The sequence below is a fragment of the Haemaphysalis longicornis genome, unplaced genomic scaffold, assembly GCF_048455015.1.
Source record: "Haemaphysalis longicornis isolate Haplotype H1 unplaced genomic scaffold, Haemaphysalis longicornis Haplotype H1 scaffold_7, whole genome shotgun sequence".
In the NCBI taxonomy this organism is placed as follows: domain Eukaryota; kingdom Metazoa; phylum Arthropoda; class Arachnida; order Ixodida; family Ixodidae; genus Haemaphysalis; species Haemaphysalis longicornis.
Genome location: NW_027526422.1, coordinates 171,982,436 through 172,010,214, shown reverse-complemented (window position 1 = coordinate 172,010,214; position 27,779 = coordinate 171,982,436). Strand labels below are relative to the sequence as shown.

The 27,779-nt window shown below is 48.3% G+C and overlaps 1 protein-coding gene and 9 non-coding genes across 10 annotated transcripts; 9 read left to right on the top strand and 1 right to left on the bottom strand.

Moving 5' to 3' along the window:
- The first annotated feature begins 16,296 nt into the window (after nt 1-16,296).
- On the top strand, nt 16,297-16,368 carry Trnat-ugu (transfer RNA threonine (anticodon UGU)). Its single transcript has one exon. It is a non-coding gene; the product is annotated as a tRNA-Thr (tRNA).
- A 200-nt stretch (nt 16,369-16,568) lies between these two features.
- Nucleotides 16,569-16,640, top strand: Trnat-ugu (transfer RNA threonine (anticodon UGU)). Its single transcript has one exon. It is a non-coding gene; the product is annotated as a tRNA-Thr (tRNA).
- Nucleotides 16,641-16,701: 61 nt separating this feature from the next.
- Nucleotides 16,702-16,773, top strand: Trnat-ugu (transfer RNA threonine (anticodon UGU)). The gene has a single exon. It is a non-coding gene; the product is annotated as a tRNA-Thr (tRNA).
- Nucleotides 16,774-16,835: 62 nt separating this feature from the next.
- Nucleotides 16,836-16,907, top strand: Trnat-ugu (transfer RNA threonine (anticodon UGU)). The gene has a single exon. It is a non-coding gene; the product is annotated as a tRNA-Thr (tRNA).
- Nucleotides 16,908-17,107: 200 nt separating this feature from the next.
- On the top strand, nt 17,108-17,179 carry Trnat-ugu (transfer RNA threonine (anticodon UGU)). Its single transcript has one exon. It is a non-coding gene; the product is annotated as a tRNA-Thr (tRNA).
- Nucleotides 17,180-17,244: 65 nt separating this feature from the next.
- Trnak-uuu (transfer RNA lysine (anticodon UUU)) lies at nt 17,245-17,316 on the top strand. Its single transcript has one exon. It is a non-coding gene; the product is annotated as a tRNA-Lys (tRNA).
- Nucleotides 17,317-17,381: 65 nt separating this feature from the next.
- On the top strand, nt 17,382-17,453 carry Trnat-ugu (transfer RNA threonine (anticodon UGU)). Its single transcript has one exon. It is a non-coding gene; the product is annotated as a tRNA-Thr (tRNA).
- Nucleotides 17,454-17,516: 63 nt separating this feature from the next.
- Nucleotides 17,517-17,588, top strand: Trnat-ugu (transfer RNA threonine (anticodon UGU)). The gene has a single exon. It is a non-coding gene; the product is annotated as a tRNA-Thr (tRNA).
- Nucleotides 17,589-17,653: 65 nt separating this feature from the next.
- On the top strand, nt 17,654-17,725 carry Trnat-ugu (transfer RNA threonine (anticodon UGU)). Its single transcript has one exon. It is a non-coding gene; the product is annotated as a tRNA-Thr (tRNA).
- Nucleotides 17,726-21,249: 3,524 nt separating this feature from the next.
- LOC144146663 (uncharacterized) lies at nt 21,250-27,458 on the bottom strand. The gene is made up of 3 exons (XM_077678595.1): nt 27,386-27,458; nt 25,414-26,411; nt 21,250-21,312 (listed from the first exon to the last, which is right to left on the bottom strand). Exons 1-3 carry the CDS (start codon nt 27,456-27,458, stop codon nt 21,250-21,252), a joined length of 1,134 nt encoding a protein of 377 aa, XP_077534721.1.
- Between the last annotated feature and the right edge of the window lie 321 nt (nt 27,459-27,779).

Below are 27,779 nucleotides of genomic sequence, written 5' to 3'. Positions count from 1 at the left end.
CAACAAGAACAAGACATTATGCGTACATAAGGCAACACATGAATACATAAGTGATATTTGCAGTGTTCCTTTATTTAAAAATCATGAGTGCTTGCTTTCTGCGATGGCAAATGACATACTACACCTACTTCAGAAAACTGTCACCTGCTGTTGCCCGCGCTCCTGGCGGCATTTGAGAAATCACACGGCAACAGCAACGAAAGGTTCCCCTAGATAGGTTCCACGTACGTTCTGCTCGAAATGCACGTGAAGTAACTAAATGTGGTTCTGTAAACGTTGAATTAGGGCGCCTCTATTCACGCGCGTCTCCGCCGTACAGCAGCGCTGGCATCGAGGAACCCGGCCTGTAGCAGTGGAACGCGGTAAATTTAAATTGACTTGAGCAAACGTTTAGTGTGTTTACCTTGGGAGGAGCGCGACGAAAAAGGAACAGCACGAGAGGTGAGCAGGAAGGCAAAGGGAGGCATTTACTTAGCGAATGTCGATAAAGACTATCGTCTTCGATAGTATCGACAAACACTATTGACAATAGCCAGCGCGCAAGCGTTCGACATATCCGCTCTGTTTCAGGCAATTTAACGTCGTTTCGCACCTTGTATGGAAGCAGCTTGTTAGCTTATTGTTATCGTTTCTCTTGAGGGAAAAGAAGAGATCACATGTCGGCATTAAATTTCGGGGTTATCTATGTTCTCACGCGCGTCTCGATCCTACGCGCTCTTGTGTCGAACTTCTGGTAGTGTAACACCGCAATGTAAAAATAAGGCTCCTCCATTGCCGGAAAAATTATGAAAAACACTGCTTTGGCGCGTGCCTTTACCATTCATTGAGCGAGAATTTGACGAGAATCACCTACACGGACACACTTATAGCTGAGCATCGCTGCAAGTTTTGTCAACCTTTGTGCTTTCTCTATTTCCCTAAGGCAATTTTTTTATCCCACAATTCACGTATGGCTTATAAAATGCCTTGATGCGCAGGTGTGGGGCGATATCAAAATCAGGTTCCGGGTACGGTCATTGCGCTCACGTCCGTCGGTGGCTGCAGAGAGAACACCTCTAAACTTTCCCCGGTGCAGCGACTTTGACTAGTTGCGCACGGGCAGCCGCAAGGCTGTACAGACGTCACTATTTAGTTATAGCTCGGCAACGAGCTAAACATCTCCGTGAGCAGAAGACGTTTCCTTACAAGGGCAGGAAAATGGCAGCATCTCCACTCCGTGGATGATGGCGAGAGTGCGGGGTACGGGACTCCAAATGACATCCAAGTTGCGCCCTGATCGTCATTCGATTTGAGCCGTGAGTTGCACCACGATTATTCCCTAAAGTAAACTGCAACTCACGGCTCAGACCGAATTTCGTTGATTTTCGCTTGATGGTGCTGTGAGCTCGGATGGACGCGGACGGTCATTGGGAGGTCCTAACGTACTCCGTGCCGTTACAGGCGAGGGAGTAAGCTGTTTGACTGTCAGGTACTAACTCGCGGTCGTGGGCGAATGGGTAAGACGACTGACACTAACCCTCTGCCAAACTAACACTGACTGACACTAGCTAGGCCAAACACAGACCCGAATCCTGCTGGTGCCTGTGTGATTTGTTGCGTTTGTAAATGCTATGTGCTTGGACGCGGACGGACATTGTTCATCCTAAGGTACTCCGCACCGAATATGTTCCTATATTTCCCTGATACCTACGAATTCTGGTCAGTACGGTTACATTTACTTGAGGTTTTGACCGGTGAGACTGGCATCGTGTCATATTTCCTTTCCTTGAAGATTAGGTTGATGCTTTTTCTTCAAGATTTTTGTTTCACGATTTCAAGATTTCTTCAAGATTTCTTGAATATTTTCTTCAAGATTCTTTTCTTCAAGATGCTTTTTCTTCAGGATTAGGTTGAGCACGCGAAGGTCACCGACAATCCTTGTGTGAGGACATTGCCATAATGCGCGTCCGGAACCGATGTGTGATGAGAGACAAACGTATGAAACGTCAGCGAAACGCTGGCGAATGTCTATTCCTACTCGTGAAGGAAGCACAGAAGTAGCGTGGGGTAGAACAGAATAATTTATTAAATGGGATAGTTGGAGAAGAGAAGGTTGGGAGGGGCTACGTGTTTCTCATTACGGAAGCCTCGTGTAGCTTGGAAGCACTCAGAAACGCACAGCTGAACGATGTATTTGTTATAATGAATTGTTTTTATGGTTCTGGAACCAAATGACTGTGACGTCATAGTGTGTCGCTTGAACCCGTGGACTCCCACAGTGCCTTGGTTATATTCACGGCAGTTGCAGTATACCAAGGTTACTGGAGTGTCTTGTTACCCCTTTCGCCCTACCAAAAATAGTTGCGCCATTTCTTTTACTACTATATTAAAAAAAATTCGTTAGAAAAGAACAACCGACACAGATTTTCACACATCAAAGCCTCTTTAAAAGACTTTATGAAGATCCCCAAATTAAAATTCTGCAGAATTTCAGAGCATTTTCTATCAATGCCTAGCATTCTTATGCCGCCTGTCTTGAGTTTGAGTTCTCACCATCCAAATTTTTGTTTTTTCTAAGCCCTGTCCGACCAATTATCTCCAGTTACGATATTATAAGGATGGCCGGTGAAACTTTTGCGAAATCTTCATTATTGTGGAAATGCAGGGTGCTGCACGTTTGTCCACTTTCCGCAATTATTTTATATTTTAGGTGCGACGCATCTCTAACTCGCCTTGTCCCGCGTTGTTGTTGTGGCGTAGTCCGCATCCCTTCCCCATTCTCCTCGCCGCGGCAGCTGCGCGCTCCACCGCTCTCACCGCAGCGCCATCTGTGCGTCAGCGCGGTCAGCGCGCAGCTTGCGCTCGGCTGCGCTCGCTCCCGTCACCGTGCCAGCTGTGCGTTAGCACGCAGCTTGCGCTCGGTTAAAAATTTACACCATCTTCTCGCGAGGGGAACCATGGGGTAGATGCGACGCATCGGGGGTGAACATGCTGCGTAAATAGGATACACAACAACAGCAATCCCCACGCTGACATCGCTAACATAACGAAAACGCAACGGCAACCCCCGATGCATCGCATCTACCCCATGGTTCCCCTCGCGGGAAGATGGTGTAAATTTTTTATTATTTCTTTATATTTCAAAATCCCGTTCGAGTAATTATGGCGTTTTACTCTATTACAAAGACTACAGGTGGAACTTTCACGAAATCTGCACTATTGTGCAAATGCCATGCGGTATACCTTTGCCATTTTCAGTAATTATTTTGTATTTTTCTTATAGTCCGGTTTTTAAAATTTCGTCCGATCAGTTGTCTTCATTTACGTTATTACAACGAGTAAATTGGGAACTTTCGCAAAATCTGCATCATTGTGAATAGCAGGGCGTTGAACATTTCGTCATTATCGGTATTTTTTATTATTCTTGTTATTTTTCACTTTTTCAAAATTCTGTGCGAACAGTTATCTCCATTACGCCATTATAGTGATTACGTGCGGAATTTTCGGGATATCTGCATTTTTGTGAAAATGCAGGGCGTTACATGGTGCTGGCTGTGGAGTACTCCGCAAAAAATGCTACGCATTAAAAGTACAGGTGTGTTGGATGCTATATTTACCTAAACTAACCTCGGAGCGGAAAGCGACGTGTTGTTAGTCTCGCTTGCTTCATTCGTACTAATGCTCAGATCCGGGCTTAAAGCGACAGCGCTAGGTCTACCGATGAGTCGTATTTTACCAGAAGACAGAGCAATTTTCCTTGTTCCACTTTAGTACGTCAAAATAGCCCTGAACTTCGTACAGATGGAGTATTTTGTTTATACTTCCGCCGTGTCAGGAACACCTAATCAATGCATGGAAATGGAATGTCGAACCGTGTGCATAAGGCACAATGCCGTAACCACTGAGCACCCTGAGTTGATCTGCATTAAACGTGTAAGTTGTAATTAAAAAATCCACCATAGCAATTGAAGTAATGAACAGACCACTATCAGCTTCACACGAAAACGTTTTATAAAAGTGGTTCTCCCTGCACATTTTCTTTAAAATTGTGGTAGAAATGTTCGCTTGTTCTTTCCTCTGTGTAAAATTTGCAAAAGGCATATTATTACCCGTTTAAATACTTCCCACATATTTGCACTTTAATGCGGAACGAAGCTGGCACCAAACGGCACCGCAACGGAGCGAGGTGTGAAGGTGAGGGCTTCAACCACTGACATACTCCATGCATGCAGTGGAAAAAGCGGCGTCAGCAACTCTGCCGCGCGCCGTATTTTCTATACACCGCACGTGCGTCTGGCTGAAGAATAACTTTGAAAAATTCTCCACAGGTACTGTAATAAACTATCGTCAAAACAAGTTGCAGAGAGGCCGGAAAGAAACCTTAAGCGAATATTGTATGGAGTAAAATACTATAAGTTCTAGTGAATTATCATGCAATGGGTAAGAATATCTCATGCACACTTACTGAGTGGTGCTCCGCACCAGCGCATAGTTTGTAGGCTGGAAGTGATGCCTGGTGACAACAGGATTAACAAAATGGAAACCACAAATCGTTGAGCAAGATGCGCCGAGACTAGTGGATGCCCCATTTTCACTTTGAAGAATGGAAAAAATGCGCTTGAACGCAAATCGAATACTTTTGGCTAAAGCCAGGAGTCCCTTTTATTTTCCAAGAGCTCACCGAATTAGTGATTGATGACGTGTGCGTAAGGGCTGCCTGTGTTATCTTGGTCTATGGCGCGGGAATAGAGATGCACTTCACTGAACAGAGATCACTCATGGCTGTCTGTGCACCCTGCTGTCCTAGTTATAGCGTATTTTACTTTGAGGTTTGTAAACATTTTGAGTTGAGAATGATGTTTTCATTTACGTGTAAATGATGTTGGTATTAAATGAAATTACTAGAAATATTGGCCTCGAGGACATACCGTGGCGCCACCTACGAGAGACGTCACTTGTTGGACGCCGGGCCGCGTTGTCGTCTGCTACAACACATTTCCTATGCGTATGCGACAGCGTGTTTTCTTTTTTTTTTGTCACCGTCTCGCCCCTCCTTGTTGATTTGATGCAAATTGCCCTAAAAAGTGTTCTACAGACAGAATAATCCAGGCCAGCAGTCAGCGACTCGCTTCTGACCGGCGACACAGCTCGTACGCAGCCAGCTAACGCCAAGGACGTTGTAACTGATCGAGACAAGTACGCGCTAAATTCATTATGAAATACTGGTGACGAGACTGTGTGTGCAAGGAAACTCCTTGTAGTAGAGACAAAAACGCTCCGCTCACTTGTGATCTCACCGCGCGTATACGGCTCGCATTGCCTCGTAAATAAATGACTACGTGAGAACGGTTATCGGATTGATTCGCCGCGCACGTGTAAAAGTGCTACTATGATCTGCAGTTTGGCTTAAGCAGTGCCTATTTACCCTACAATGTTTTTTTATAGTTATGCCCGGATTCGATTAACAATCACTGCCGTAGCCTGCACTCTGCACGGCTGATATGTTTACATTTCGCGACAACTTGTCCGCGAAGTATGAATAGTATGAACGCGAGTTTTCAACGCCTTCGAGAAGGTTTGGACATGGCTATATTTAGTTTCAACTAGCACCTCGGCGTGGGAATTTATAATTTCAACGTGGGCTTTGGTTTTTTTACAGTGAGCCTGCCTTTCTGTAGCATCAATTTCGAAACTCACGACTTTTCACAGAAAGTGAGGCTGTGGACGAGGCGAAACACGTCGTTAAGGATTTGGGGTAATGGGGAGTTTTAGAATAGGAGAACCGAGCGTTGGGGACCCCGAATAAGTTAGGGGAAAACACACGCCCGCGTGCGACAAGACGGTCTTCTCCAACAGCTCACCGCCGGCTTTGGATGCACCTAATCGAATGTTGGGAACTTCAGGCTTAGCGTCGCGGCAGATATTTCATCGCTGCTATCGTTTGAAGTTGCGAATGACAGTCCCTTATACAACTTTTCACCACACTGCCGCCCGTTTTCTCGTATGTCTAACTTTGTATGCGTGTTGGTTGCCGTTTCAGCGATCGACGGTCAAGATACCTGCCACGGCCTCGGCCGATTCTTGCGCGCAGGTATCCCCATCCTTCGGCTACTCGCCACACCGCGCTTTTAAGCGGGCCGGCGCTGCCGGCACCGACGTCCGCGGCCGGTCGGAGTAGATCGCGGCAGATATTTGTGTATCGCTTGGTAAACCGCAGGTGATGACAGTGCCTAGGAAAATTTTTCACTACATTAAAATCCACTTTCACCAATGTGGAACTACTTTTGAAAAAGCGGCCACAAGTTGTTCCTGCCGCGACCTGCGACAGTTCGAGCCGCTCCGTCGGCCTTGCGGGCAGGCGCGGCGGGTGTGTGTGCTGAGCGTTCCTGCGAGCAGTAAACGCTTCATGGTTTACTGCTTTATACATTCTTACAAACAATGGAAATCGAGAAACTTAGCCCGGTGATTGTCGTAGTCTACATTGTTGATCGGGGAAGCCAACCGCAGCTTACGCTTCGGTCACATATGTCATACACCACCACGCTAAAGTTGTTTGCGGAGAATTTACCAGAGCTGATACAGTTATAATGTCCTCATGTGGTCAAACTGCGCTTTACACACTGAGCTATAAATTCAAACGACGGAAATTAACACGAAAATATGTTTAGTCAGCTCTTCCGAAGCGAAGCGTCTCGCGCTGCAAGCCAAGTACGCAGCAAAATAGGAACGGTGATCCTACAAGTGTAGTGAAAACGATCGCAGCGCCGGCCTCTCCAGTGGTGGGCGTCGCGGCCAATATCTTACAAATGAACCAACAGTACGCCGTTAGAAACTTCATCTCACCGCTACATATGGCAGCAACACGTTTGAATAAATTAATATACGAGCTACATTTTCTCAAGATACGATGGTTGCCAATTCATGTGTAATTAAACGGGTCACCAGCCCGGTATGTTAATGATAGGAAACATGGGTTGGCCATAGAAAACACGGGGCTCACTCGCGGTGCCATAGTCCGTCGTACTTTTTTCAGCTGACCGACATTTTCAGTTGACCGTCATATTGCAACATTCTCGCGTAATGCTCACTGCATTAAAAACACTGTCTCGATTATTACGAAAAGAGGAGGCATCATAGGCGTAAGCCGTTGCTTTCAGCTCACAAGATTGAATGCACTAACCTTGAACTAGAGGACTCTGGTCGGCTGTGGTACACAAAGGCTCAAGATTAAGCGCGAACAGCAGTTGCGACAAGGCGCGGCCCTGACGCACTAAGGCACACACATCCACTGGAGGGGTCAGGTGCCCGCTAACAATTTTTTAGTTAGACATTGGTGATAGGCTACCTCCCCAACGTCTACAATCGTTTTCCCAATCCTACGTGCTCCAGTTTTGTGAAAAGGACGCCGTGGTAGACCTTGTCGAACGGTTCCTCAAAATCTGCCTGCAACATCGAAACCTTTCTGAAATCTACATCACATATTTCCAAGATACTTGGACATCTATATCACATGTTTCCAAGATACTGCGCTCCATGTAAATTTTATTACAGACGCTCTTTCCTCTGATACGCCACGCCTGATGCGGGCCAACAAGACTCTTCATAACGGACTGAAAATTCTTAGCTAGAACCTTCATAAATACCTTGTAGTCAGTGTAAAACTTACTGGCCTGTAACCAATAACTCTAGCGATCAGTTCTGTTAGTGGGCGCTTTCGAGAAACTTGGGGAAACGGCCAGTTTTTGGAAAGGTCGCCTGAAAACATTGTGCAATACCGGTGCCAATACAGATTTGAACGGTTTATGAAAGGCAAAACGTAGCCCTTTGGGTCCCAGCGATTTGCCATTATTTAAGCTATCTATTTCTTGTTTGGTTTCTTTTGCGCTTATGGGGATTTCCGTTTCTTCTGTTATATTCTTATCGAGACGGGATAACAAGGTTTGGAAGGACCGTTCCAACCCCCCCCGCGGGGGTTTGTAGGCGAACAGGTTCTAGCAGTGTTCTACAAAGGCATTTTAAACATAATACTGCTCTTTATTTTAAATACCATCACAGAAAAGTCTGAAAATTTATTTCGTTTAAGCATTTCATTTTCTATTGACCGCTTCAGCTGTCTTACGCATGGCCCTTATTGCTGCGTCTTTGTATTTTTCAACCTGTATTTTTTGCAGTTTCACTTTTATATACGTATATAATCTTAAAACTATCCTGGCGCCTTTTCCTCCGCAGCCGTGAGCAACTAAAAAATTTCGAACTTCCTTTTCCTCCTTCCTTTCTTTGAGTTTGATTTCTGTGTAAAGCTCGGTGGACATTATTTTCCCATATCATTTAAAACGCTCCCAACTCTCGAATGAAATGTTGTTCTTGATCCTATCAACTGGCCAAACGTCACTGCCACCAAGTCTGGCAATGTACTGCCGCAGATGGAGAGTTGGTCGAGATGACATTGCGACATGTTTTAAGGAAACAGCGCGCTAAAACAGGACCACACACAAAAAAACAGACAGGACGAGCACTGCTATCAACTGAGATTTATTTAAAACGAAGATACATTTATACATAAAACATCGAATCTGCACATGCGCTACGGTGAGAATCACACCCACACACTGAGAGACAAACTATGGAGGCTTTCAACATAACCAGGTTTGGTGAAAAGTGCGTTAGTCAGGCCACCGTTTGTCTACACGACCAAGAAGTGGCTTTTCTTGATTGTTGTCAAGCGCAAAAGAAAAGGAAAATCCTTCGTGTTATCTATATCAGTATTTCGGTGTGATTGTCACCGTAGCGCATATGCAGATTCGATGTTTTGTATATAAAGTTTCCTCCGTTTTGAATAAATCTCAGTTGATATCAGCGCTCGTCCTGTCTGGTTCTTTCATTTGTGGTGCTGTTTTAACCCGCTGTTTCCTAAAACCAAGTCTAAGAACTTGCGGTCATTTAGTAGTTTTTAGTTCAGCTTCCATAGTTCCCAGTTATATTTAACACAGCATTGTTGTTCTTCCCCCACCAACACATATACCTCGCCGTGATCAGAGTAGGAGACAGGTTCTATAACATAATTGTTTCAAACTGGAGTAAATTGCCAACACACATATATATTTTATCAAGGCAGGAATGGCTTTTCCCCTGATAGTGGGTCAATTTCATCGTACTGAAGGTGTAAACAAGAGACCCAACATCGTGCGAACATCAACCACTCAAGGCATCATTTAAAAGTACGGCGCTGGAGTCGAAAGGGGCATCTCGATTTGATCGGTCACCTGGCCTACAAACACAACTGAAATGGCCCACGAAAAAAACATAAAGAAAGCTCCCACTAACACGTAAGACTTGAAGGTAGCAAAGCTTTACGCAATCTTCGCGACGACCACGGTGGTTTAAGTCCCCGATTGCAGCCAATTTAGTTTTTTTCGCCCGTGCAACGACCTCCATTCATCGTTGCTATAAGTAGGATATACCTTAATTTTTTTAAAGTGAAAGTAAGTGGACATCACCTTGGAGAGGCGTACGTTGTGACGTGTCTTTCTTGTTCCCATCAATTGTTGCTACTATTACAGCGAACATTGGAGCATTTTTTGTTAATCTTGGCCAATCTCACGAGTGGGTATGCCTTGCTTCACAAACGTACGCCGGGGCGCTAGGCGGTAGCCGCGAGGCACACAAAAACAAGTTCTCAGCATTTTTTTGGTTTTTTTAACTGCCGGGCGGTCGCCGCAACATTGGCCAATCTGCCTAAGTCGACATGCTTGTCTTGAAAAATGTGCACCAGGGATGCTGAACGGTCGCTGGGAGGCACACACACACGAGGGCTTGGCATTTTCTAGTTTTTTTGTCTAAACAATCTCAAGCATACTCCTCAGGGACGTGCCATACGTAGGTGGGATCTTCTAAAAAGTGAATTAGACCCCAGAACTGTCCACAAAACGCTTCCACCATGGGAAACACCCTTCCTTGGAATCATTCGTCAGCGCCCTATTTCTCGGAGTCGCCCGGAGGCCAGCGAAAAAAGTTGTACGAGCGAAAAAATTTCTTTGTGTACGGTTCTCGATAGAGTACTTGAGTGCTGTGTCGAAGAAAATCTTCCACCTCCCCTCGCGGGAACTCCTGTGTAGATGCGACGCATAGGGGGTTCACGTTGCAGCGTTGGACAGCGGAGGAACGGCACTGGAACGATGGAGCGGAGCGGCGCAGGCACCGCGTTTTATAGCGCGCATAACGGTGAGTGGACGCGCCGGCGCCAGTGCGTATGCCGCGGCTATGACGCAACACAATCCAACACAATCCACTTTATTCCAATCCAATCCAAATCCAATCCAATGTAAGCCAAGCCAAGCCAATCCAAGCCAATCCATTCGAATCCAATCCAATGCCCCTCGCGGGAGAGTGTTCGCTATCGGTATAGTGCCTAGAATATACTGGCTAGTGTGCCGAGGGCCCGCTCTCTCCTATGGGGAGGTGTGGCGCCGTCTGCGATGTATGCCCTTGGTGGCCGTTTGGGGGCGCTGCTTATACGGAGCGTGCTACCGCCGCTGCCGCTGTCGCTCCGCCGCGGTTTTCCGTGTTGGTACGTTTGGTTCGCTGGCTCCGTTGGTTCATTTATTGTGGTCGTGCTCGATATCGTGAATGTTTGGTTATGTGTGTGTGCGCCTTTTTTACCTACAGTGATGTACTTTTATGCCGATGCCGTTGTGTAGCTGTTTGTTGATGCCGCTTGGGCCAACTTCAGTTCCGGATTATGGCAAGCGTCAAGAAGCCGCGAAAGGAAAGCACGTGTTTTGTTCCGCTGTGCACTAGCGGGTACCGTTCAAACAGGGATAATGTGTCGCTTTTTAAAGCCCCGACTGACCCTTCACTGTTGTCAGAGTGGGAGAAGCGGATAAAGAGAGCGGACAGAAAGCTGACGCCAAATGCGGCAGTATGCGCAAAGCACTTCGACGAAAGCTGCATTGAGCGTTCGTTCAAGGTAACCGTGAACGGCGTTGTGAACGAGATCCCTCGCGACAAAGTGCGGCTCAAGCCGGATGCTGTCCCTACGGTATTCGAGGGATACCCGATTCACCTCGTACCGAAGGTTGCGTCGAAAAGAAAGGTGAGAGACCTTTGCAAGCAGGAACCGGTTGCTAAACGGCGCAAGGTGACCACCGAGACGCTAGACGAGGAGGCAACTGAAAACGTGGCCGCACCTGAAGAGAACGACAGAAGCTTCGATATTCCCGAACCCCTCGGAGATAATCGGGCAATACCACAGCTACCCAGACCGAGTGAAGGTCATCCTTTTGATTCTCTCTCAATCCCAGCGACGTGGATGAAGCTTGCTACAGCACCGGCTGACACGTTAACGTACGTAAGATGCGAGACTCAGGCAAACGACTTCTCCCATCTTTTTATTGAGAGAATGGTACAGTTTGCGAAGCCTCTACCGGAGCGAGGGTCTGTACTGGCAACTGTCTACTTGAGAGGACGGGAACAGAGCAAGCACGTCGTAACATCTCGCCAGAGAGCAGAATCCCTCATAAAAGAAATTTCTGTGATGACCCTATGCTCTGGGTGTGGCATTAAGCCCTCATCGTGCAAGCATTTTGCCTACAAGGACATGTTTTTCTCAGAGAGATGTCTTCTGTCAACAGAAAAGGAAGGAGAGCCCTGTGGCCATTGCAAGTACCAGCGAGTACTCACGCGGAATCAAATGACCAGGAAAAAACAACAGAAGGGCACACAGAGTGAAAAGAAAAAGTGCAAGAACATCTCCCGTTCCCTGACACGAACCAAAAAAAAGCTCGCCAGTGCACAAGCCCAGGTAGCCCACATGAAAGAGCAGAACAACACGATAAGTGAGCAGGTGCTTGAAAGGAAGATCCAGACCCTGCCTAAGAAGCAGCAGCTAGCTGTAAGAAACTGCTTGGCTGCTGCACAACGGAAGTCGGTGAAAGGGATGACGTACGATGATGAATGGATCGTGGAGTGCCTTCTGATGAGGATGCGAAGCCCACGCCTCTATGAGCACCTAAGGAGAGAAAACATCATGGTTCTCCCAGGACGTACCTGCCTCCAGAAATACCTTCGGCGCTTCAAGGGTGGTTTCGGCCTAAACCCAAAGGTATTCACTGCTTTGGCCGAGAAAACAAAAGACATGGACGAGTTCAGCTGCCATGGTGGCCTCGTCATCGACGAGATCAAGCTATCAGAACACCTGGATGTGAAGGCAAACGGTGAGTTGGTTCTGTCTGCAGTAACAGACCATTACTTCAAACAATACACATAATTACATAACGTAATGTGGAAATAAAATTGCATGATTTACCAAAGGCTAGTACTTTCAAATAAAATGAGGATGTATCTATTCCTATTCCTTTGAAGTGAACTCATTAAAAAAGTTATAATGAAGAAGCAGACGTAGTTGACTCATGGTGCTTGCTTTGTTATTTTATTTATTCAGAGACTGATATTTCTTGTAATAGCTGTCCAGAGATAATTACGGATGGGCTGTGCACACAGGTTTTAATCTTTTTCAATTCTTTTGGTAATCTAGGTGACATTCAAGGCTTTGTGGACCTGGGTGACGGCACACCAAGCGAACAAAAGGGTGTTTTGGCGGACCATGGCATGATAGTGCTTTTTCAGCCATATACTGGTAAGCTGCAGCTTTGGAAATTATATTTGGAAAGCCGAGTTATGACTAACAAATGTTTTTTGTTCATTTTACATTTACTTCTTTTTTAGGCAACTGGACGCAAATCCTGGGCACATTTGCTGCTAAAGGAAATGTCAAAGCACGGACTCTTGCAAAAATTATTTTGGAGACAACTATTCTTGCGGAGCAAGCTGGCTTGTACGTAGATACAGTAACCTGTGACGGTGCCACCTGGAACCGAAGTATGTGGCGGCACTTTAAGATACAAGGTAAGCTTAATGTGTTATTATGTAGTGTCTGAATTGTGATAAACATGTCTTTTATACAGTGTAATTTAATTGTTTTCTCAAGCATGAAGAAAGAAAACTGATTGTTATTATTTCTTTCTTCACAGCCTCTACTGGTCGCATCAAATGCAGCACACAGCACCCTGTTGACACAAGCAGGCAGCTCTTCTTCATATCGGACTTCCCACACTTACTTAAGAATGTCAGGAACGGCTTTGTGGGAAAAGGTTATATAACTCCCTCTGGCATTGTTCACAGCGGAGTAATTGAAGCAGCCTGGAAAGCAGATTGCGATGACGTTACGTTAAAGGTAATGCCACATATCACTAGAGCCCACTTGAAGCCTAGCAACTTCGAAAAGATGAGGGTTGGCCTCGCCTTCCAGCTCTTTGGCGACGAAGTTGTAAAGGGATTGTTTCTGCACAGGAAGTATATTGATTCTAAGTGCAAGACAGTACAGCCAACCGTAGAGTTTGTTAACCTCTGTAACCGGCTTATTCGTGTCATGACATCCAGAATCAGCAGTAAGGCACTGAAGCCTGGCAGTGCTAATGCATTGTTCCTGGAGGAGTTCCTAGCTTACCTAGACCAGTGGGAAAATGAAGCAAAACCACTTGGAGGGGGGTTCCTTACCGACAACACTGCTGTTGGGTTAAGGGTCACGATTAAGAGCACTCTTGGTTTGTTAAGCTACCTCTGCTCCTCTGTGGGGTTCAAGTACTTGTTAACTTCCCACTTGAGCCAAGACAAGTTGGAAAACCTCTTTGGGATAATTAGGCAATCGTCCGGATGCAATGATCATCCAACCATATCACAGTTCTTGGTGAGTGTCAACGCGCTATCTTTTTATAACTTGGCAAGGCCACCAAGAGGGGGCAATTGCTCGCCAGCAGTTGTAAAATCGTTGCTGGGCGCTGCTGACACACCTTTATCGGGCACATGCTCTCTAGACGTGCTAGATAACTTGTTTGACAGTGGCAATGTTGATGATGTCGAGGAATTGCTACTTCCCACACATTCGGAGGAAGACCATGCAGGGTACTGCGAGAAAAGGAGCAACAGTGCTTTGACGTACTATGTTGCAGGGTATGTGGCACGCAAAGTTGTGGGCAAAAGCTCATGTCCGAGCTGCGCAGCTCAGCTATGCGTACCTCAGAATGAGGCCAGCAGGGATGGAAACTCATACTTCACGTGTCATTTTGACAATGGCGGCCTTATTTACCCAAGCGATGCGCTGGGCAAGACTGTACAAACTATGGAAGATGCGTTCACTTCCTTTTTCAGCAAGAATGAGCTGCACGAACACAGTCTGCAAAACTTTGCTGCAGAGTTGCAAGCATTGACATTACCAGACTTGGGATGCACTGAGCATGGAAAGACAACTCGAGCAACCGTGCTTAAGTTCTACGTTTTGATGAGATTCAGATTTTTCGTGAAAGGGCTTAATAGAAAGAGGGAGGAACAAAGACAGCGGCAGAAACTTCTCAAGCTACGTCACTGCCAGTAGTGAGAAACGGTGTGTAAAGTTGCCTTTGTGTTCAAGCTCCAGGTCTTTGAACGATGTACACCTGTCCTTGTGTGCTGGCGTAATGCATGAAGTTGTGCAGCATTGTGTGTATCTTTGTATAGTTCTCAGATACCCGTGTGTGCCAAATAATCACATTAGTTCTGTTGCATTGTAGTTATCTTTACATGATGTTCATTTGTTCTTTTATGCCTGAATGATTCATGAAGTTATGTTAAATTGTGTTCCTAACTTGTACGATGTTCAACTGCTGTTGTGTGCTGAAATAAACCATGAACATTGTTGAATTGTATTATTTATTAGCCAGGCCCAATGATTACAAAGCTGCACGCCGAGCGCTTACGTTCGAAACCTAGTGACATCAGAGAGTTTTAGCATCTCGTTACTGTGTTTACGTTGCCGTTTACCGTGTTTGCGGGAGTTGACTACGCATCGCGAGAGTTACCGCGATCGCTAACTTACCGGCACAGGCTTCACCGTCGCCAGCGGCTTCCGGTAACACGGTAACGATTCAAAATACACTCGCAAGCACAGTGTAACGTAGTCAAATATCAACCGTATGCTCAGGCGACAGGCAAGAGCTTATTTAATGTGGGACGGTGATTGTGCACAATGGAAAGTTCCGCCGCTACCGGCTGAAACCACCGCGGAAGTAACCGCGCGATCAGCTCGGGCCGAACCAACGCGCGCACTCCCGCACGGCAGCGCAATGATTACAAAGCTGCATGCCGAGCGCATACGTTCGAAACCTAGTGACATCGTATAACGTGGTCAAATATCAACCGTATGCTCAGGCGACAGGCAAGAGCTTATTTAATGTGGGACGGAGATTGCGCACAATGGAAAGTTCCGCCGCTACCGGCTGAAACCACCGCGGCGAAGGTAACCACAGAACAACAGGTAACCGCGCGATCTGCTCGGGCCGGACGAGCACAGAACGCGGAGGGACGAGCGCGCAGCACACTCCCGCACGGCAGCGCCCCTAGCGGCAGCCGGCCGCGTACATCGCTCCCGGCGCCCGTCTGGAGCCCGCCCTCGGCACACTAGCCAGTATATTCTAGGCACTATACTATCGGAGAGGAGAGGGGGTGAGCGGCGGAGAGAGCAGCTACGCGGCGAGGAGAATGGGGAAGGGGCGGACGCCGACAACAACGCCGACGCCGGATGCAGGGACAAGGCGAGTGAATGAGATGCAGTCGCATCTAAAAAGTTGTATAAAGACCTTGCTGAAATCTGTTTTCCGGTTCCTTTATACCGATTGATGTTTCCGGTGGGCCCTGGGCAGAACGTTTGGAAACCTGTAAAAGCTATGGCCGTTCCCCCGGTTGTTGAAACATTTTTCTTTAAACTGCATGCTGGAGTGTTACCAGTTAAAACATGGATGTTGGAGAAGGGTCTGTTTGTGCCATGAGGTGTGGACTGTTCTTTGTCTAAAAACACCGAGACGGTTGAACATGTTTTTTGGACTGTTGGGATGGGGTGTTTTTGTGGGACGTTCTTCAGAAAACACTGAAAATGGAGTTTTCATAGAGCGCTTATGGCATCCGGTTTTTAGTGGTGCGAAAAGATAACGGAGTGCCTTATGACCTTGTGATGTTGCTGGCCCTCCACGGAATCTGGAGGTCTCGAATGGCGGCTCGGCACTGTGACGTAGGCGGAAGGCCGGCAAGGCAGTATTTTTGGAGAGTGCCCAACGTATTGCAGAAATGTGGAAGAGTAAAAAATGTACTCCTGAATGGTTGCATGAATTTGAAAAGTTATTGTCTATGCCCGTTTTTAGTCATGTTAAGGTGGCTTGAGTGAAGTCAGGGCTTTTATCATATGTACCGCTGTATCTGGAGTATATCTGAAACGAGCAATAAAGAAAAAAAGCCGCTATAGCTCAGTGGTAGAGCGCCGGTCTTGTAAACCAGCGGTCGTGAGTTCGACCCTCACTGGCGGCTTCTTTTTTTTGTTTATGAGAGCGTGCACAATATTGGTGCTACAAGCAAGGACAGGGGAACGCGGCTGCTATAGCTCAGTGGTAGAGCGCTGGTCTTGTAAACCAGCGGTCGTGAGTTCGACCCTGACTGGCGGCTTCGTTTTATTCGTTTATCAGAGCGTGCATAATATTGGTGTTATAAGCAATGGCAGGAAAAGCGGTGCCGCTATAGCTCAGTGGTAGAGCGCTGGTCTTGTAAACCAGCGGTCATGAGTTCGACCCTCACTGGCGGCTTCTCTTTATTTATCAGAGTGTGCATAATATTGGTGTTATAAGCAATGGCAGGAAAAGCGGTGCCGCTATAGCTCAGTGGTAGAGCGCTGGTCTTGTGAACCAGCGGTCGTGAGTTCGACACTCACTGGCGGCTTCTTTTTTCGTTTATGAGAGCGTGCATAATATTGGTGCTACAAGCAAGGACAGGGAAACGCGGCCGCTATAGCTCAGTGGTAGAGCGCTGGTCTTGTAAACCAGCGGTCGTGAGTTCGACCCTCACTGGCGGCTTCTTTTTATTCGTTTATCAGAGCGTGCATAATATTGGTGTTATAAGCAATGGCAGGAAAAGCGGTGCCGCTAAAGCTCAGTGGTAGAGCGCTGGTCTTGTGAACCAGCGGTCGTGAGTTCGACCCTCACTGGCGGCTTCTTTTTTTCGTTTATGAGAGCGTGCATAATATTGGTGCTACAAGCAAGGACAGGGAAACACGGCCACTATAGCTCAGTGGTAGAGCGCTGGTCTTGTAAACCAGCGGTCGTGAGTTCGACCCTCACTGGCGGCTTCTTTTTATTCGTTTATCAGAGCGTGCATAATATTGGTGTTATAAGCAATGGCAGGAAAAGCGGTGCCGCTATAGCTCAGTGGTAGAGCGCTGGTCTTTTAAACCAGCGGTCGTGAGTTCGACCCTCACTGGCGGCTTCTTTTTATTCGTTTATCAGAGCGTGCATAATATTGGTGTTATAAGCAATGGCAGGAAAAGCGGTGCCACTATAGCTCAGTGGTAGAGCGCTGGTCTTGTGAACCAGCGGTCGTGAGTTCGACCCTCACTGGCGGCTTCTTTTTTTCGTTTATGAGAGCGTGCATAATATTGGTGCTACAAGCAAGGACAGGGAAACGCGGTCGCTATAGCTCAGTGGTAGAGCGCTGGTCTTGTAAACCAGCGGTCGTGAGTTCGACCCTCACTGGCGGCTTCTTTTTATTCGTTTATCAGAGCGTGCATAATATTGGTGTTATAAGCAATGGCAGGAAAAGCGGTGCCGCTATAGCTCAGTGGTAGAGCGCTGGTCTTGTGAACCAGCGGTCGTGAGTTCGACCCTCACTGGTGGCTTCTTTTTATTCGTTTATCAGAGCGTGCATAATACTGGTGCTTCAAACAAGGACAGGGAAAGCGCGTGCTGCTGTAGTTCAGTGCCACGGAGCAAGAATATATTCTTGCTCCGTGCTCAGTGCAGAGTGCTCAAGTAAAACTTCTCGCTTACGCAGATGATATTGCTGTTTTTTTTTGTCGGGATCAAGAGAGCGTAAGTGAAACAGTAAGGTGGTGAAGTCCTTTTGCAAAAAATCAGGAGCGGTAGTTAATTGGGACTCAACGCCCCCTCTTTTTCAGAACATACAATGGGCAGCTTTGCCGACAAAGTATCTCGGTGTGCCGCTGGAACATTATCGTGATACTGGGCAGCACTGGAGTGACAAAACAGAGAAGTTGAGGGAAAAGACAAGAAACTGTCAAGGGCGCAACTTTTCGATGTTCGCCCGTGCCATGATCTGCTACCTTTTTTTGTTAACCAAAGTGTGGTACATGCTACAAGTGTTATGCATGATTTGTGCAAATGTTCATAAAATCCACAGGGCTTTTGCTGTATTTATCTGGTTTTCCAGTTTGGAAAGAACTAGTGCTAATATTTTGAGACCAGTAAGGAAATTAGGACTTGGTCTCTGCCATTTATTTTTACGACAAGTTGTCGCAAGGTTTTGTTTTTTGCGAGACCAAAAGATTTATTCTTGCGCATGGTTATTCAAGTCCGGTTTAAGAATGTGCTACCTGAGTTTGTTGTGTCCTCAAGCCGTCATTTTGGTAATGGGGTAAGGGGATACCTACGAGAAGTAGGCCTGTCACTTGAGTTTCTGAAAGTGCGGTTTTCAATTGAGTACCTGTCTAGCGTTTCGAGAAAGTGCCTCTACAAGGACCTGATCGATGTTTGTTTGGCAGTACCTCTGTATTAGTCGTTATATGGAAAGGGCACTGGATCTGATGTTCTCACCAGGGTTAAAAGAATGCCTGTAAAACCAAGTATGAAATATTTTTTCTTTAAACTGCACAGCGAGACGCTACCTGTAAATGTATGGTTAGCAGATACAGGTTTCTTTACCCGATGGACAACAAACTGTAGTCTGTGTAAAAAGCCGGAAACGGTCAATCATGCGTTTATTGAATGCTGGGACCCGGTGTTCCACTGGGACACCCTTCAGCGCCCGTTGAAAAAGGAGTTACTCATAACCCCACACGGAATGCGGTTCCTGCCCCTGGAAAGTGAGGGTGGTGTACCGTATGACCTAATCATGGTGCTCAGTCTGCACAGCATATGGAGGACGAGAATGGCCGTGCAAAATGCGGACATCAAGGCCTGGCCTCTCAGGGAAAACTTTATTGAAAGTGTGCAGTACATACGGGAGGTGCTCTGTGTAGAGCATCAACCTCCAGAGTGGTTGTCTGTCCTGGGTGATCTTGTGTACCTTAGGAACACCTGTGTACCTTTAAAACCTCTCTGTAAGCCAAGGCTGGCTGACAGGTTTTAACATTATGCATTTCGGTTTCTGTTCCGTACATATGTCTAAGCAGGCAATAAAAAAAGCTGAAGCTCAGTGGTTTAGCCCTGGTTTTGTAAACCAGTGTGCCTGAGTTCTACCCTCACTGGAGGCTTCTTTTTATTCGTATATCAATGCGTGCATTTTATGGTTGTGCAAGTAAGCGTGGCGAAAACAGGTGCCCTATAGCTCATTCGTAGAGGGCTTGCCTAGTAAAAGCGCGACCGTGAGTTTGGCCGTCACTAGTCGCTTCTTTTTATCCGCATATTTTTACGAGAAGATGGAGAAGGCGGCAGTAGGGAATGCGGATGTGGCTATATTACAACGTGTACATAGCGCAGAGTGCATAAAGATTTGCTATCCGTTTCTAAAGAATGCTTAAAAAAAGCGCAAAATCTAAAAGTGCGTCCAACTTTCGCTAAAATGGAGTCCAATTGATCGTCAAACCTTCAAGCATCAAATCAAAAACACGAAGAACGAACCCATGTGACGATTTTTCGTGCACTAATAAAATGCATCTACGAAATATCACATTGCATTCCGATACGTGGTTTATGAGATACAGGACGAGGTTTATGAGATACAGGTATACTAATATACTGCTTCTGTATGATCAATGCGTGTATTTTTTTATCTAAAATCATTTTTTTCGCGATTTTCAAGCAACAGTTTCGACGCAATGGAATTCCGGTTTCACGCACGCACCTTGTGTCTAGAAGTCTTATCAGAGCTTTCGGTCGACCAAGCAATTTATGGGAAAATGCATTGTTTTTTGGCAGAACGCCATCAGTGCCACTAAGAAAGTTTTTGCTTGATGTGGGTCGGACAAGTACACACAGAGAAAACGCGCAGCTCAGGGATCCTGCTCCTGGTGCCGCTAGCCTGCGGACACAGGCTGGCGACTCGCCCAAACAGGGACTGGAGTGGGCCTTTCGGTCACGGTGTCGGGATCTGTTGTCAGGTTACAGATTATTGTTAAATTCAATGGCTCAATTTCTCTCAGGTCAGTTTATGTTAAACAGGAATTTATTAATTCGTGCCAGTATGCTGGCCTCTGCCGTGTCAATGATGTTTGACACATTTTGGCTAGCCTGGCAATGTTTAACAATTTGTTTCCACTGGGCGCTCATTATATGAGACACGTCAAGGCAGGGACGTTCAAATTGGCAGATGGCGTAAGAAAGAATGTCACCATAGATACCGGGATGGTGACACAACCACGCTATTTTCTTCGACTCAACTGACCAAAAACTGCGGGATAGGCTTCTTTGACTTCTGTTCAACGTGCTGAACAGCGCCGTTTGCGCTCCGCTAGCACCGTACAAGCAGGTCGGTGGGATGTGCAGCGAGCAGTGGCGCACCCGTGCCATTGAGGACAAGGATTCGACGTTGCGGTCGGGTACCCTGAAGGTGAAGGAAAGGAGGGGTCACGTTTGGTGACTTGCCACATAAACATCGCGGGGCAAATGAGAAGGCGCTTGTCACTGGAAGGGCAGGCAGTGTTTTCACTGCCACAGCAGAGGGCACGTGTGACGGCAGTGTAAGGAGGCTCGGTTTTCATTGTGTCTTCCCTTTGTGTGTGAGGCTAGTGACCGCGACAACTACCCCAGCGGTACTGGGCGGTTGATGGACGCAGACCTCGGCGAACACTTTGATTGATTTATTGTGGGGTTTACCGCGCCGACACTTCACAGGCGATAAGGCGCGCCGTAGTGAGTTCTCCGGATTAATTTCGAACACCCGGGGATCTTTAACGTGCGCGGAAATCCCGAACACAGAGGCGTTTTTTTTTCTTTTTGCCTCCATCATTAAAACGGCCGCACTGCCGACACGTGATGACACCAGACGGAGAGGACACCGTAGGACGAGTTTCCGATGAGGCGGCGACATGGGAGGAGTCGACAGGACGGGTTGAGGTCGAGGCTGGCCAATGCTTTCTCGCAAAAGGATCAGCGTGGTCAGCCAAAGCCGCCTTTACTTTACGCCTCTTTGGACGAGGTCAGCAGCCGGGTAAAAATACAGGGCACGATGTCTTTGTGAGCTCTCTTAGCGGACGTCGTGGGGATGGACGTCGGTGGTGGTGGTGGCGCCATAGCTGCTGGCGTGAAGCTGCAGCGCGAAAGCAACGGCACCGGGGAAGGGGGCGAACAGCCCACCAGTTACGAACCGCTTGCGAAAGCGGAAGAATACGCGCACGGTGCGCGTCGTTTTGGTCGTCGTTTTGCGCCATAGTCCACGTGGTCCTCATCGAAATGTCCCCCGTGATTTGCACTGTTTTCCGACCCTCCATGCGAGCCCCGAACCGAAAAATACATGCACCACCAGCATGCCAACACCGCGCCATCCAAAAGTGTTGGTCGCCGTTTCAGGCAGTTGGGCGCTTGTGCGCACAACTCTGAATCTAAGAAAACTGTCCACTGAGCCCGTCCGCTCGATCACATACGCATTTTGAGTCGACATAAAAAGAGGTGGCAAATGACTCAAGAATGATTTGTGATAATGACGTCGCGTAATGGCCTTGTGTGTTTAATGTTTTGATAATATGGCGTAGTTATCTCGCGCGTTTTAAATATTGAGGGAGACGTCAAGGACAGCCGTCACAAAGAATGGACGTAGGAAAAACAGTCGGAACAGCGCGTTTATTCTGAGCAGCAAAGCCAGAACTCGAGCCCAAGGAATGATAATGTGGATGGGGTGAGGTACGACATGATGATGATAATGGTCGGGAGAAGCAGACGAAGTGCAAGGTGAATGTGACACTAAGGTAACAGGCACCTTCCATGTGTCATTGAAGAGAGCACTATCGCAGCGCCCACATTGATGCTCACAGTATCTTTTTGACCCAGAAGTAAAAATTGTGGGATTCAATAAGGTTTTTTATTTTTACCTGTTATATTTAGATAGTACCTAAACGGCTTGGGTGTAGTAGCTTGTTTAACGAAGCCTGCTTGCTAAAGCAATTCGTGCGATAAGACGAAGAAACAAAAGCTAAGAAACAAAAGCGAAGAAAGAGGTGCAAACCCGGCGTAAGGTAAAGAAGTCTGTCGGTGTTATCCGCGCCAAACGACGACCAAACCAAAGCGATGAGACGTCCAAAGTCGTTGATAAGAAAAGAAAAAAAAGATAAGAAAAAAGGAAAAAAGGTGACAAAAAAAGGGGTTGATAAGAATGGCCAGGGTTTTTTTCGAAAGCGTGTAAGCAGGCCTAAGTTCGCCGCGAAATATTTAACTTCCGTTTATTGGTCTCGCACGAAAGAGTACTCAGGGCTCTATGTAGGCGAAGGGCTCTATGTAGTGACACTATAGGCAAAACTCTGCAGGAGCGCTTCGAGTCATAAAGATTTCAAAAATGAAATTTCTGAAAATATTGTTACGTAGAGGAATACGTATAAATGAAGGTGTATTTCACACACACAAAGAAGGGAGCACCGCGTTGGACCTAGCCCGAACCTCTTCTTCCTCACAACTGAGCCCCAGCACATGTCCGCAATGCTTGGGGCTATGTACTAACATTTCCTTCTTTAACTACTGACACACTGTAACATAACCCCCGCGGCAAAAAGCGCCGTCTCGGTGCTTCCTAGGGCGATGTTGTGGGAGGGCGATGGTACGGCTTGAGGCGGGAAACGTGGACAATGTCTGTTTTGCCGCTTCCAAGGTGGTAAGTTGGCGAAGGGGCGGCTTGGGAGATTTCATAGGTGACTGGAGTCACTTGACGGACCACATGGTAGGGTCCCGTGTAAGGGAACAGCAGTTTTTCAGAGAGCCCCACGCGGCGGGACGGCGACCACAGAAGAACAAGAGACCCAGGTGAGAACTGCAGGTCTCGGTGGCGGGAATCGTAAAGCGCCTTTTGGGAAAACTGCGATGAGCAGAGGCGAGAGCGGGCAACTTGTCGAGCATGGTCGGCACGGTCAACTGCGGCTCGAGCATATTCCGAAGTTGGAACTGAAGGCGGCAAGAGAGTGTCCAGTGGCAAAACAGGCTCGCGACCGTAGAGCAGGTAAAAGGGAGAATATCCAGCGGTGTCGTGACGGGACGAATTGTACGCAAATGTAACGTACGGTAACGCCACGTCCCAATCCCGATGGTCGTCAGAGACATACATTGAGAGCATGTCGGTAAGTGTTCTATTGAGTCTCTCAGTGAGACCATTCGTCTGAGGGTGGTAAGAAGTCGCGATCTTGTGTTGCGTTGAGGAAGCACGAAGAATATCGGCGACAACGCGAGACAAGAAATAGCGGCCCCGATCAGTAAGGAGCTGACGAGGAGCGCCATGATGAAGGATGACGTCTTGGAGAAGAAAATCAGCAACGTCAGAGGCACAGCTGGTGGGGAGAGCGCGTGTAATTGCATAACGTGTGGCATAATCAGTGGCGACCGCGATCCACTTGTTGCCCGAACTGGATACCGGGAAAGGACCAAGGAGATCGACGCCTACACGAAAAAATGGTTCGGTGGGTATGTCCACCGGTTGGAGAAGGCCTGCTGGGGATGTGGTAGGCTTTTTACGACGTTGGCAGAGGTCGCAAGAGGCCACATAACGCCGTACAGAGCGATAAAGGCCTGGCCAGAAGTAGCGACGACGCACACGGTCGTAGGTGCGGGAAACTCCGAGGTGGCCTGCAGTGGGTACGTCATGGAGTTGCTGGAGAACGTCCGAGCGCAGACGTTCAGGAAGGACCGGAAGCAACTCTTGACCCTCGGGGCGGATGTTGTAGCGATAGAGGATCCCATTGCGTAACTTAAAGAGGCGCAGTGAAGGGTCATGGGAGCCAGAGTTGAGACGGTTCATAATTGCGCTGAGAGATGGATCGCGGCGCTGCTCGTCCCCAAGGCGTAACAAATCCGTTATTGCGAGCACACTACTTGGGTTTCTCGAAACAGCAAGGTCGGGGTTGTCAACCGGGTAACGGGACAGGCAATCGGCGTCTTGATGCAAGCGGCCGGACTTATAAACTATGGTGTACGAATACTCCTGCAGACGCAGAGCCCAGCGACCTAGGCGTCCTGTAGGATCTTTCAGAGAAGAAAGCCAACAGAGCGCGTGGTGGTCGGTTATCACCGAAAAGGGGCGTCCATACAGATACGGGCGAAATTTTGCTACAGCCCACACCAGTGCCAAGCACTCCCTCTCCGTAATTGAGTAATTCTGCTCAGCGGACGTCAGGAGGCGGCTGGCGTATGCAATAACACGGTCTCTACCGTTCTGTCGCTGAGCGAGGATAGCGCCAATGCCATGTCCGCTAGCGTCTGTCCGGACTTCGGTGGCGGCAGTGGGATCGAAGTGGGCCAGGATAGGTGAAGTGGTTAGAGCGGATATCAATTTAGAAAACGCTTCTGCTTGAGATGCACCCCAATGGAACTCAGCGTCCTTTTTAAGAAGGTCTGTCAGAGGGCGCGCAATGTCAGCAAACCCCCGTATAAAACGCCGGAAGTACGAGCATAGGCCAATAAAACTGCGGACGTCCTTGGATGAGCGAGGCTCGGGGAATTGCTTGACTGCGCGTACTTTGTCAGGGTCGGGTTGAACCCCATTATTGCCAACAAGATGGCCAAGGATGGTTATCTGCCGGCGGCCAAAGCGACATTTTTTTGAGTTCAGCTGGAGGCCCGCACGTCGAAATATTATGAGGATGTCTGAAAGGTGCTGAAGATGCGTTTCAAAAGAGGGTGAAAACACTATCACATCGTCCAGGTAGCATAAGCATGTTGACCATTTGAAACCGCGAAGAAGAGAGTCCATCATTCGCTCGAACGTTGCGGGAGCATTGCATAGTCCGAACGGCATTACTTTGAACTGGTAAAGGCCGTCTGGTGTGACGAAAGCGGTCTTCTCTCGGTCCAACTCATCAACAGCTATCTGCCAGTAGCCAGATCGAAGGTCAATAGAAGAGAAATATTTAGCACCGTGTAAAGAGTCGAGAGCATCGTCAATCCTGGGTAGGGGGTAGACGTCTTTTTTGGTAATATGATTAAGGTGCCGGTAATCAACGCAGAATCGCCAGGTGCCGTCTTTCTTTTTTACCAGCACCACTGGTGAGGCCCAGGGGCTGCACGAAGGCTCGATAATATCCTTGGAGAGCATCTTGTCAACTTCGGCTTGGATGACGTCCCGTTCAGCGCGAGATACCCGATACGGGCGCCTGTGGATGGGGATGGCGTCACCGGTGTCGATTCGATGAGTCACGAGGCTAGTTCGACCCAGCACTGGATTTTCCAAGTCGAAGATGTCACCATACGAAGCCAACAGCTGACGCAGAAGGTGTATCTGATCTGGGGCAAGGTCAGGGCTAATCATAGCGTCGAATTGAGTGGTGGGCGGAGGTGTAGCGGACGAAGTGGGCGGATGGGATATGGTGTTTACAGTAAAAGCGGAAATATGGAAATCGGAGACCGGACAAACAGTAGCGACAGTCATTCCTTGCGGAAGAACCTGGGTGTGGAATGCGAAGTTCAGGAAAGGCAAGGAGACGTGGTTCTGCTGTATGGAGACAATAGTATGGGGAAGGGCGACGTTTCGGGTGAGTAGAACGTCAAGGACGGGCGCAACGACGTAGTCTCCATCGGGGACGGGCATGCTTGAAGAGAGAGGGACATAAGTAGCGGCTTGAGGCGGCAGGCGAACGTGCTCATCAGAGCGTAAGTGGAGGAAAGGTGGGGCGTGGTCGTCGGAGGAAAGTGGGAGCTCAAGTCGAAGCAGACCCGTCGAACAGTCGATTAGGGCAGAATGGTCTGAGAGGAAATCACGGCCGAGAATGACGTCATGAGGGCATTTGTCCAGAACAAAGAACATAACAGTGACGGGGTGTCCAGCTATGCTCACTCGGGCAGTGCACATACCCGCGACAGCCGAAGTTCCTCCGTCAGCAACGCGAACGTGCGAAAGGGCAGGGGTGAGTACCTTGCGGAGGCGAGAGCGCAGCTGTGCACTCATGACGGAGATGTGGGCACCAGTGTCAATTAGGGCATTAACAGGGACTCCATCAATTTCAACTGCTAGCAAATTGTCTTCAGTCGGCAACGTCAAGAGAGGGTTTGCGGGGTCGGTCGTTGATGCAGCGTCACCTCCGGGAGCTGCATCAGCTAGTTTCCCGGAGAAGAACGGCGAGAGTAGTGCGGCGAAAGTCGACGAGGTTCCGGAGAGCGAGACAGGCGACGGCGTTGGGAGGTTGTACTCTCCGGTGGAGCATCTGCTGGTAATTGGGTCTCACGGTGGGGCTGCGAGCGATAGTAGGTTGGGCGGTGTCCATCGTTGCGGGGGGAGTCGTCCCAAAAGGTACTCCTGGAGGACCAGCGGTTCCGACAGTAGCGCGCGACGTGCCCAACACGCCTGCACGTGAAACAAATCGGCCTGTCATCCGGAGTTCTCCATTCAGCGGGGTTTCGGTAGCGCGTAGGGCCGGACACATTGCGTGGTCCGGGTGAGGCATAACTGCGGCGGAGAGCAGGAGTTACAGCGCATACTGGCTGGAAGCCCATGTTGGTAATTTCCTCACGAACGACAGCTTGAATGAGCGAAATGGCTGGAACAGGGCTGGTGACGGCATGGGGCATAGTTTCGGCAGGAGCTGTCGCTTCAAGTTCTCGGCGCACTATCTTTTGGACGGTGTGCTCTAGGGCGTCGCGGTAAGAAGGCGCGGGCGAAAACGACTGAGGGGCTGGTGCGTCGCAAGAAGAAGTAGCAGCGGTGTTGGGCAGCCGTTGGAACTGCTGCGTGATGCGCCGACTCTTCGCATGCTCGAAGCGCCGGCATTCTTTCAGTATAGCATCGACTGTCGTACAGTCCTTGCATATTAGCAAGTGAAAGGCGTCGTCAGCTATTCCTTTGAGCACATGCCCGACCTTGTCCTGCTCGTTCATGCTCGCATCGACCTTACGGCAGAGAGCCAGAACGTCGTGGATGTAGGCGACGTACGGCTCGGTCGACGTTTGGGCACGGGAGGCAAGTTCACTTTTTGCGCGTAACTGGTGGGCGACAGGGTTGCCGAACTCTTCCAAAAGCTTGGCTTTACAATCGTCCCAGCTAGTGAGCGTGGATTCATTCGTCTCAAACCAAGTGAGGGCCGTACCTCTGAAGCAGCAAGGGAGGTTGGCGAGCATGATAGTGGGGTCCCAACGGTTGTGAGTGCTGATCCGCTCGTAGTGCTTGATCCAATCTTCGACGTCAACGTTGTCAGTGCCGGTGAAGAAACCAGGCTCGCGGGGCTGAGTAACGACGACCAGCGGGGTCGCCGACTGGCTGGGCGGAGCCATGGTGGCAGGGTGTATATGACGCCCGCTGCGGAGTAACGTGATGAATGGTCACGAAACCTCGAGGATTTGAGCGGCAAGACGAGAGGTAAGGGATGTCGGGCAACCTCCACCAAGATGTTACGTAGAGGAATACGTATAAATGAAGGTGTATTTCACACACACAAAGAAGGGAGCACCGCGTTGGACCTAGCCCGAACCTCTTCTTCCTCACAACTGAGCCCCAGCACATGTCCGCAATGCTTGGGGCTATGTACTAACATTTCCTTCTTTAACTACTGACACACTGTAACAATATTGTTTACTATTGTTTCTCTGCACAAA

What these genes read in the sequence shown, in the direction of transcription:
- LOC144146663 (XM_077678595.1), bottom strand. Translation starts at nt 27,458, where the DNA reads ATGGCTCCGCCCAGCCAGTCGGCGACCCCGCTGGTCGTCGTTACTCAG. An exon ending in CGAGCCTGGTTTCTTCACCG is followed by an intron (nt 26,412 to 27,385) that starts GCACTGACAACG and finishes CCCCACCGTGAG; the next exon opens with ACCCAATTACCAGCAGATGC. An exon ending in TCTTCGACTTGGAAAATCCA is followed by an intron (nt 21,313 to 25,413) that starts GTGCTGGGTCGA and finishes TTCGCGCTGCAG; the next exon opens with CTTCACGCCAGCAGCTATGG.